The sequence below is a fragment of the Bubalus kerabau genome, chromosome 5 (assembly GCF_029407905.1).
Source record: "Bubalus kerabau isolate K-KA32 ecotype Philippines breed swamp buffalo chromosome 5, PCC_UOA_SB_1v2, whole genome shotgun sequence".
NCBI classification, from domain to species: Eukaryota; Metazoa; Chordata; class Mammalia; order Artiodactyla; family Bovidae; genus Bubalus; species Bubalus kerabau.
In genome coordinates this window covers 50,294,623-50,305,013 of record NC_073628.1, presented here as the reverse complement: position 1 = coordinate 50,305,013, position 10,391 = coordinate 50,294,623, and the positions used below count along the sequence as shown (strand labels likewise).

General features: G+C 44.2%; 1 protein-coding gene across 1 annotated transcript in view; it reads right to left on the bottom strand.

The window, feature by feature from the left end:
• Positions 1 to 5,399: 5,399 nt before the first annotated feature.
• FAT3 (FAT atypical cadherin 3) overlaps positions 5,400 to 10,391 on the bottom strand; it is a 694,359-nt gene continuing 689,367 nt past the window's right edge. The window contains exons 27-29 of the mRNA XM_055581629.1: positions 9,043 to 9,102; positions 8,266 to 8,301; positions 5,400 to 7,644 (exon numbers count right to left, since the gene is read on the bottom strand). Of these exons, the coding sequence (XP_055437604.1) occupies positions 7,022 to 7,644; positions 8,266 to 8,301; positions 9,043 to 9,102 (719 nt within the window). The 3' untranslated portion in view covers positions 5,400 to 7,021. The remainder of the gene's footprint in view (positions 7,645 to 8,265; positions 8,302 to 9,042; positions 9,103 to 10,391) is intronic.

Genomic DNA, 10,391 nt, shown 5'->3' with positions numbered 1-10,391 from the left:
CCTGAAGGGAAGAATACACTGTTTCCGAGCTCTTCTGTAGAACTAAAACCCCCAAGGAATGGAAGATGCTAACTACTTGACGAAGCATTCTTCATTCCAGAGAGAAGGTCACAGATTGATAACTTGGGAATCACAGAAGCTCATCAACAGACTACCTGAGACTGGATTAAAGGCGGGCAGGCCCCGAACACACTCTGATCCTTATCAGCAACCCTATTCTTGAACCACTGCTATAAAACTCCTCACCAAATCCCACATACACAGTTTGGAGGGCATAAGCACATGTGACCTCCTTTGCCTGGCAAAGCAATAAAGCTGTTGTTTTCTACTTCACCCAAAACTGTGTCTCTGATTCGGCACCAGTGCCTAGAGGCTAAGTTTTTGGCATCAATACCATGGAAGTGGGCAAAGCTAGCAAATTGGTGCGCTCCCTCTTTTATCTGATTGTTTATCTGCCTGCCAATGCATGGATGCGTTAGAGGAAGCACACTGATTGAAACCTCCCACCCTGGCCGGCACCATAGGAACTATTTGCAGGAGTCCTTTTACGACAGGAGGTTCTGGTAAGGAACACGGAACTAATAAGTCGCCACCAAAGAGAAGAGTTCAGGAAAGGTCAGAAGGAGACACCATGTGTCCAACCACCTCCCAGAATCCTCGCTGGCATCCACCTTGGCTGAGTGATGCCTGCGCCACCAGAAAGGACTCTGAGTCAGAAAGTTTGGCTAAATACAACCCAGAAACTAATAACAATACCCTAGACTGCAAGCCACAGGGCAGAGCAGTCCTCCCGGGTTCCTTCAACACTCCTGCTCTGCCCGGGTGCCCTTTCCCAGTAAAAGCTCTTGCTTTGTCAGCACATGTGTCTCCTCAGACAATTCGTTTCCTAGTGTTAGACAAGACCCACTTTTGGGCCCTGGAAGGGGTCCCCCTTCCTGCAACAGATGGACAGGCAACCGGAGGATCACAGCCCACTTGGTCAGGAGAGACTGAAAGCCCAGCCAGGGGAGCACAGCAGTGAGAATCCAGCGTCCCGGGGAGGGAGGGGCCCGTGGAGCTGGGCTGCTGGTGCTGGCAAGGCCAGCCCCCGGCCGCTCAGTGCCCGAGGAGGCGCCTTCCTGCTGCTGCTGCTCAGACAAGGATGCTCTCACAGCAGGCCTGGCCCTCCCGCGCCCAGGCGGGGTGGGGACTGTGCCTCTCCTTCTGTAGTCCCTTGTGGTCTCAAGTTAACTTCCTGTAATGTCACTTCTTCAGAAGATCAATTTGGCACTCCTCAACTTCTCTTGTATATATTTTGACTTTTAGTCTGTATACAAAATTGTCTAGAGCTCTGCTTTTTGGAGGAAACTTCAGGTGCTAATTGTGCCCCCAGTTTTTGGATTTATTTATTTATTTAGGATGGAGAAGGCAATGGCACCCCACTCCAGCACTCTTGCCTGGAAAATCCCATGGACGGAGGAGCCTGGTAGGCTGCAGTCCATGAGGACACGACTGAGTGACTTCACTTTCACTTTTTACTTTCATGCATTGGAGAAGGAAATGGCAACCCACTCCAGTGTTCTTGCCTGGAGAATCCCAGGGACAGGGGAGCCTGGTGGGCTGCCGTCTATGGGGTCGCACAGAGTCGGACACAACTGAAGTGACTTAGCAGCAGCAGCATTTATTTAGGAAGAGGCTTGCTGGTAAAGCTGCCTAGAATGCATGGGGATGCATTTACAAAAGATTTCTGCAGTGATGAGGCTCGATGATCCAGCACTGTTTTCATCCCCATCAGGGAAAAAACCCTACAGGCGATGGCACCCAGTAAGAAGCTACATCAAATTTCAATGTAGGTGTGCACCAGAGCCCGTGGAAGTCTTTATGGCAGAAAGAAGTTTCTGAGAAAACTACTATCCCTACAAATATAATTGCCATGTGAGCAATTAACTGAAGACAAATGAAAGGCAACACTTAAAAAAAGTCAACACCATTGATAGTTTCATTTTTTTCTTTTTACTTGAAAATTTGTTTAACCATCAAATTTTGGCAGTTACAAACCTGTACACTGTTCGATTTTTTTGTGGGTTTTTTTTTTTGTTGTTATCTTTTTTGTTTTTCTTTCATTTTTTTAGAAAAAGAACACAAGACTGAATACTGCCAACAGCATTATATGCAGAAACAATTCATTTCCTTAAGGGACAGGATCCACTTTAAGTGCTAGCTTTCCCTTTGCATAAGGTTTGGTGTGTGATGTGTGTGCAAATTGAGGTGAGTGTATGTGAGTGTGAAGAAATGATGTACTTCATTCTAAATCTGAAATGGCATACAAATCAGGTACTTAGTAACTGGGCAAAACACACTCGATTTTTAGAATGTCAATAAAAACATTTTCTTGGAAACAGAGAAAGTTAAATCAAAACAGTGGAACCAAAGAAAGGCTATAGAACATTTGGAAATGACTCAAAAACACCATTTTCAAATCTAAAATGCTTTATGTATGTGTGTGTGTGTAGTTACCTCAATAGTTTGCAGACCAACAGCATGGGTGACTTAAAATTATATTCAACCCCCCAAATTAAAGTATCCTGATAGGCATCAAATACAGTATATCTACAAAAGCCTGGAAAATTGAAACCATTATATACAATTTTATAAACATTTTAACACCGAAACATACATCTTTTACAAACCAGCCTGTTTGTAACAGGTAAATTTACATGACAATCTCTCTGATACAGTGCTTAAAAAGAACTGCTTCCATTTCTGAACACATCTGAACACATTTGTCATTTCCCAAAATGCAGTAGTATGGGCTCATAAAATTGTTCAATAGTAGCAATTCAGGTATTTGTTTGCCAGAAGGGTACTACAGTACATACTGATGGGTCCAAACACACTCCAAACGACTCTACGATTCTCGAGTGCATTCTAAACACTGGAAGAGACTAATTATGGCCTTTGTGTAATATTACATACTTGTAATTATTGCTTTTCATTATTACATAAGGAAAGAAAATCTTATTCTTTTCCTATCTCTTAGCCAGCTGGCTAAATATTAACTGATGCCAAATCCACATATGGCAACTTTAAACCCTAGAATTATACAACCAGAAGCTTAAAGACATTGTGGATTTCCACCAGACTAATGTGCAGTTGAACGCTGCAGGATAAACCCCAGCAAAAACACAGAACCCGCCTGCTCACAGACCACACAAAATGATGACACTAAAGAAATGCCTCTTCACATCTCCATTTCTCATGATTGGAAGCTAAAAACAAAAAACATAAAACCTAACCACTTTAGAAATATCCGTGCACTGGGAGGGCAGCAGAGAGGAGAGACCAGACGATTATCTGGACAACGCATGCCAAAGGAACACCAGAGCTCCCAAAATTCTCACATGGAGGTGTTCCTGGGTCCTAAATGATCTAGTTTGCTTACCTCTTGTCTCCCTGATGCTAATCATGTAGACTCAGGCATCGGCAGGGCAGCGGGTGGGTGGGGGTGGGAAGTAAACAGGAATTGGCCGACAGTGTTTTCCTTGCTTCCTTTCCCCAGGCTCTGCTACTGATTCCCAAGAGTGGTTCCGGGTAAGTTCCAGGAACGCATCAATCCCCTCTCTAGGTTTTCACCCTAATTGTCTGATAGGATAAATCTTAAATGCATGGACGTGACTTGTTCATATCACCAAGTCTTCTACAATGGCATTTCATGAACTGGCAGAATAGGAGTACATGGAAAGTTGGCATGGAATGAAACTCAGTAACAGAATCCTCATAGAAGAAAGCAAATAAATTAAACACCTACCTTCTTTATCTTTTACAGCCCCAGAGCTTCTGCTGACTGTATGACAAGCATCACTAGTCCAGCTACTCTCAACCTAATCAGAATGTGTGCAATACAAATAAAGTGCCTACAATGGGCTATGGAAAATGGCTTCCAGAGGTAGCACATACAGGTTAGGAAAACATGTATGGGAAAGACACTAATTGGCTTAAATCTTTCCCATGTGGTTCATCAGGGTGAATGGGGTAGGCATAAATACCAGGGCTGGGAGGAAAGAAAAAAGAAAAACAAATGGACCCGGTAGGTAATATAATCAGAGCTTTACTGTACTTACTGATCAGTTTGAGTTCATTTTATAACTAGCATTCCATCCTCATTTTAGAAAACATTCATTTGGTAAAAGCAATTTTGATAGATGCCCAAAGAAATGTATGAATTTTGTCAATATACCTTTCCTATGGGGGCTGCAAAAAAAACCTAAGATCATGAGGCTTCCAGAGAAATACTCTCCATGAGTTCTCTCTTCTAGTATATCCCAAAGCAGGATTGGGGTGAAATCAAAAGCTCCAGCAGAAGCAGGCAGATACCATGCCCCATGCAGGTTAGTGGTGAATAATAGTAATAGAAAGAATACTGGTCAAATGGATGAGTTCTAGTTCTTGTTCAGCTACTTAACTTCCTGTGTGAGCTTGGGTGAGTCCCTTCCCCTCTCTGGGTATGTTTCCTCTTTGATAAAATAAGGGGATTGGATAAGCAGATCTTAAGGACCCTTCCAGCTCTTGAATCATTGGTCACCCCACCTAGTTCCATCTTGGCCTGGCTGCAAACCATTTCAGAATCTACAGGAAAAGCTAATTATCCAGAAAGTGAAAAGATATCATGTGTTTAAAGGTAATTGATCAAAACATAACACACTTGTCTGGGATACATTTAACTGCAGAGCTACTCTGCAGAAAACCAGGGGAAGATATCCTGAAGAAAGAGGTATTTTATACAGGTCAGAGCCAAGAGTGGGCACAATTTTCTTGGGTGACTTCACAACAGCATTAGGATCTATTTATTACTTCATTACTGGGTTCCGAGGGCACTCTGCCTGGAGGGTATGCTGTGCAAGCAGGAGTGACTCATCGGCATTAATCTCCTTCTAATATTTCCTGGGGCAAGAAATGAATTGTTGGTTTTACTTTGATTGTTTTTTATGCCACTGCATCATAGAAAGTGTAGCAGCGATTCTATTCTAGACCATTAGTTTGTCATTTTCTCTGTGATTCTTGCAAATGGGTTTCTTACATAAGGAAAATACCAAAGATTTCTTTCTCCCAAGCAGCCTTAGTGAAATTCATTTATTTCAAGACCACAGTGCGGATAATGTTTCCATGAGTAGGTCTGACTAAGAGATAGGAAGAGGAGAAAAGCTGAAAAATCTGTGAAATGTATGAGTGTACAGTTTACTCAGGAAGCTTGAGAATGAAAAGGAATTTTTGTTTGTTTTAACCACAAACTTTTGGAAAAACTGACTGCTATAAAGAAGTGGATTGAACATGAGTGAAACAACTGAAAAATACGTCTGAGTGGATGAGACACACCAACGCCGTATGTCACCAGAAACTGTGGACACAGAGATTCGCTCATATGCAGAGAGTGCAAATATGCATTTATTTAACCATGGCCTCTGTGCACATGCCCATGAGCCGACTGAAGCAAAAGAGTAAAGTAACTCAGCTCATCACCTTTAAGCTTCGAGTTACTGTATTTCCAGTCAGATGATTCTCCTGGCAATTTTGGAAACTCAAGGTCAAAGCCCGCATGTCGGAAGACAGGAGAACCAAAAGGCAGGGTGTAATGAAACTTTATACTTTTTTCAAATAAGAGTTTAGTTCTGAAAAATTATAACAAAATACTGTTCTGTCTTCTTCCTTAAAAAAGCTCAGTTTTGCTTCAAGTTAATATAAACAGCAATACCAAAATAAAGTTAACTGAATCGGAAAAAAATATGGCATTTGGTGTTTCTCTAATATCATCAAGATCAGAGAAATTGGAAGGTTGGCCTTGCTGGCAGGATTTTTAACACAGGTTGTATCCTAAAACCTTCCTGTCACTTTTCCTCAAGAGCAGCCTTACTGAGTGCAAGCACATATCTGTACATAGGCCCAGACACACACACTATTATAATTTATACACAATAACTAATCTTTCTTCTCCTTTTTTTAAAAAACAAAATTGCATCTATAGTGATGATGCTACCAATTTAAAACACACACCTTTTATCTGCATTATCAAGAACTGTGATTATCTAGCTGAAAACTTTGGAAGTATTAAATTTTCTTTTTTTCCTTGAATTTGTGAATTCTGCTTAAATCTCTCAATATCTCTCATTTTAGGGAACAATGTACTAAAATATTCCTTTTTTTGTCTCTTTATTTCCTGATTCTCAGAACAAAGGCCAATTTCTGCCTCAATGTTAAAACTGTAGTTACAGCCAAGAATATTTACTGGAAAACACAAAGACTGATAATCACATTCTTTCCAATGTTTGCACAATGTTAACTTTCCCCTCAACTTACAAAATGGGACCCAGATATCTCAAGTATTCCTCTTCATTGATATCTTTCTCAATGATCATAAAATATAACTATATTATTTTGGATGCTTAACACAAACAAACAAACAAAAATAACTGAGCATACTAAACATGTTACCCAAACCTAACTTTATAGCTGAAAATTGGGTAGCTTATTTAAAAAAAATAAAAAGTTGATTTGAAAGGCTTCAGCCCATTTTCTTATTTAATAATGGTCGTTCCTCTTTTCTTTTGCCTAAGAGACTAACTTTTCCAACAGTCATAACTACTATTTTCACTTCCCCCCATTGGCTCAAAATTACATGCAACAAAGCCTCTTGGCTTGCTGCCAGGTATTAATACTGCAAGGACCAGACCGACGCTGTAACACTTCCCAGGGCACAAGACTGCACAAAGCAGACAGAGGGCCGTCTAACGTCACGGCTGAGCTTGATACCCCCTTGAAAAACTCGGTGCACCTCTGGGTCATGTAGGCAGGCACGTGCTGCCCGGGTGATGGGTCACCTCTCAGAAACAATTTCTGAGCCTTTCCTTTTCACCCAAGCGGAGTCGAGCTTGCTCGTGACAGTACGGGGAAGGAGTTTCCAGCTGAAAATACCACGTTGTTTGCTGTGCGGAGCGGGAGCCGAGCCGGTCTCTGCGCGTTGTGCCAGCCCGCGGGCTCGACGCCCCCTCTACACCTGGGTCTGCTGCTGGGTCTCCAGAAAGGGAATGTGGAGGCTGGCGAGGCTGAGTTCCCCGACGCTCTCATAGTCACTCACGGCCACTTCGGAGTCGTCGAAGCCGCAGCTGGCCGACACGTCGGAGGACGAGGGGCCCCGGGAGTTGTGCAAGGAGAGGGCCACGCCGTCTGCGGGGCCCGCCGCGGCCTCCGTGCCCGGGTTCACACTCACAGCAAAAGTACTGAACTCGCCGGCGGCGGGCGGGCCCCCCACGTCCGTCTCGTGGGGGAAGGGGTGGGGAGGGAGGTACTGGCTAGGGTGGAACTGCGGCCGCCTCCGGCAGCCCGGGCTCAGCGTGCCGGCCAGCGAGCCGGGCCGCGCGGGTGGCAGCCCGTCGTACTGGTCCGCGAAGTCCTCGGGCAGCGGCGGCGGCAGCGGGTCCTGCCCCAGGAAGTCATCGTCGTGCGGCGGCGGGTACTCGCTATCCACGTCGTACCCCCCCAGGTAGTAGTCGCTCTCCAGCCCCCGTGCGCTGCCCGGTGGAGCCGTGCCCTCCTGGCTCTCGTAGGTGGGCACCTCTTCTATGTCGGACAGGCGGGCCCCAGGCATCCAGTCGGACGTGTCCCAGTGGTAGGCTGTGAGAGGGAAGCCGGGGCAGTTAGTTTCCTCCAGGGCGGCGCTGGGCACAGGGCGCAGAAAGCCGCGGGCAGGGGACCTGGCATGCAACTTTCAATGCCCAGGAGACAGCTAAGAAGCCAGGCACAGCCCCATGCTTTTTATAGGGTCCTTCTCAGTCCCAGCCTTGCTCTTGCCCTGGGGGTACAGGCAGCGGCAGCTCTGAGGAGGACGCCTGATTGCTGCCGTGTCTCCCACTCAGCCTTGGTGAGCAAGGGCACGCTGTGGAAACACAGTTCTAGAAGGCTCTCCCCTCCACGCCCTCTTTCTAGCTGCAGGCTAAGTGCAGACCCAGGCTGGCAACATGCTCTAAGAGGCAAGATGCACCAGCCTTTCTGTGGACCGCAGGAGGGCGGGAGATACCCGTGCAAATGAATGAATGACTGGGGAAGGGAGAGGCTTGGGGAGGGAGATGTGGGCGGGGTTTTCACCCCTAGTGCCGAGCACACAAGACACCTGGAACATGCAAAAGTCAGGTCAAAGACACTCAGAAACGATGGAGGGAGACGGACAGGGTAAGAGCAAACTCAGGAATTCCTAACGCATAAGGAACATCTGGTGCGGGGGCGTGCCAGTGTCACCTCGGTTGAAGTTCTGTCCTTGATCCATGACGGACACTGTTTAAATACAAAGGGAGAAGTGAAACGGACAGTCCAAGGCATGTGAAGAGGGTACAACAGGGCATTTTAGATGACTTTTAACAATGCTCCTATTCCTCCCTGTTGTTATTTACAACACAAACAAACAAAAAACCCATGTATAGCAGGCCCTAATAGTTTTAAATCACTAATGAAAGTTACTAATTGAAATCAATCCCCATAATATTGTAGCTTTGAATGATTTCTTAAATATCCCTAGCTCATGGTAGGTGCTCAATCATGTTGAACGTAAGAATGAACTTAGTATTAATCTGGACTTCAACTAAGTGGATATTCTTCTCTGGGAAGAGATTTTGTAAAAAGAGTATCTCACATATTGAAAAAATTATGAGCTGGATTTTTTTTCAAAACTGTAAAATTCACTCTAATTCAGAGAGAGACATTCAGTGTCTCATTTGAAACCACCTTTTTACTGTTGCCAGCTGATTAAAATCACCCTTAGTTCATAAAATAAAGAAGCTACAAGGATGTATTATACAGCCCAGGGAATATAGCCAATATTTTATAATAACTATAAATGGAGTATAACTTTCAAAAAGTATTAATCACTATGTTGTACATCTGAAACATATATAATACTGTACAACTATACTTGAAAAAAATAAAATAAAATCATCCCTTTTTCAAAGTAACAAGGAAGCAGTATTTCCTAAAAAGGTAGTTGCCCAAAGAAATGCTACAGAAGAAAACAGTAAATACCTTCATTCTCTATAGTGTCAACTACATTGTTGACAAGCTGAATGACAGTCACTATGGATGCTTGTGGCCAGGAAAGACGACAGGAGGGAGGAGAAGGACAGTCTCAGGTTAGTTACGTCTTCTAAACATACACTCTTAACAACAGCACAGCAACAACAAAGGTACAGCCCGCAAATACCCAGAGTTTCCCACAGTCCACCTACTGGACTACAGCGGACACTCTTATCCCCTGGGGTTCTCAGAGGAAGGGAAACAGCAGCAAATCTAGGGCCAGTCCTCCTGAAAGGCATGGTCGGCAGGAATTGCCACGCCATAAATTCACATCTCGTGGCCCAGGGAAATCAATCTAGGAAGGCAGAGGCTCATAAGCTCATACTAATTTCTCATTAGTAACTCCCAAAGGCTCCGAGGAAGATCGCACTATTCCCAGGGATAATTACTTGCTGGTCAGCCGTGCTACTCTGAGCCAAATGCCAGTGATGGACGACGACCTTTGCAGGACTGATGGTTTCACCCTCAGATGGCGCCAAGGGCAGCCTGGGACGACCCGAGGCCCAGCTCCCACCCGCAAAGTGTTGATGGGAGCTTGGCCTCTGAAATAGTCAGAAAATGGGGAGAAGATTTCTGTGCCCATCTGGGTCGCCTTAGCATCTGATACCAGAAGCTTTTGGAGAGGTGATTAGGCTTAAACCAGTCGGTAGAAGGCTAAGTCAAAGACCTCTTTTTGTAAATGTCATATTACTCTTGGAAACATATGGCTTATCTTCAAATATCTTTTGATATTGATTTCTAACATAATTCCACAGTGATTAAGAGAACAGACTCTGTTTGACTTCAAAATCTTTAGACCATCAAATTTTTGTACCTTGTTTTATGACCCTGGATATATTCCAGTGTCTCCTAGTTTATAGTCCATGGGAACTTGAATAGAATTTGTATCCTACTATTATGCAGGTCAGGAAGCAACAGTTAGAACTGGACATGGAACAACAGACTGGTTCCAAAAAGGAAAAGGAGTACATCAAGGCTGTATATTGTCACCCTGCTTATTTAACTTATATGCAGAGTACATCATGAGAAACGCTGGGCTGGAAGAAGCACAAGCTGGAATCAAGATTGCCGGGAGAAATATCAATCACCTCAGATATGCAGATGACACCACCCTTATGGCAGAAAGTGAAGAGGAACTAAAAAGCCTCTTGATGAAAGTGAAAGAAGAGAGTAAAAACGTAGGCTTAAAACTCAACATTCAGAAAACGAAGATCATGGCATCTGGTCCCATCACTTCATGGCAAATAGATGGGGAAACAGTGGAAACAGTGTCAGACTTTATTTTTTAGGGCTCCAAA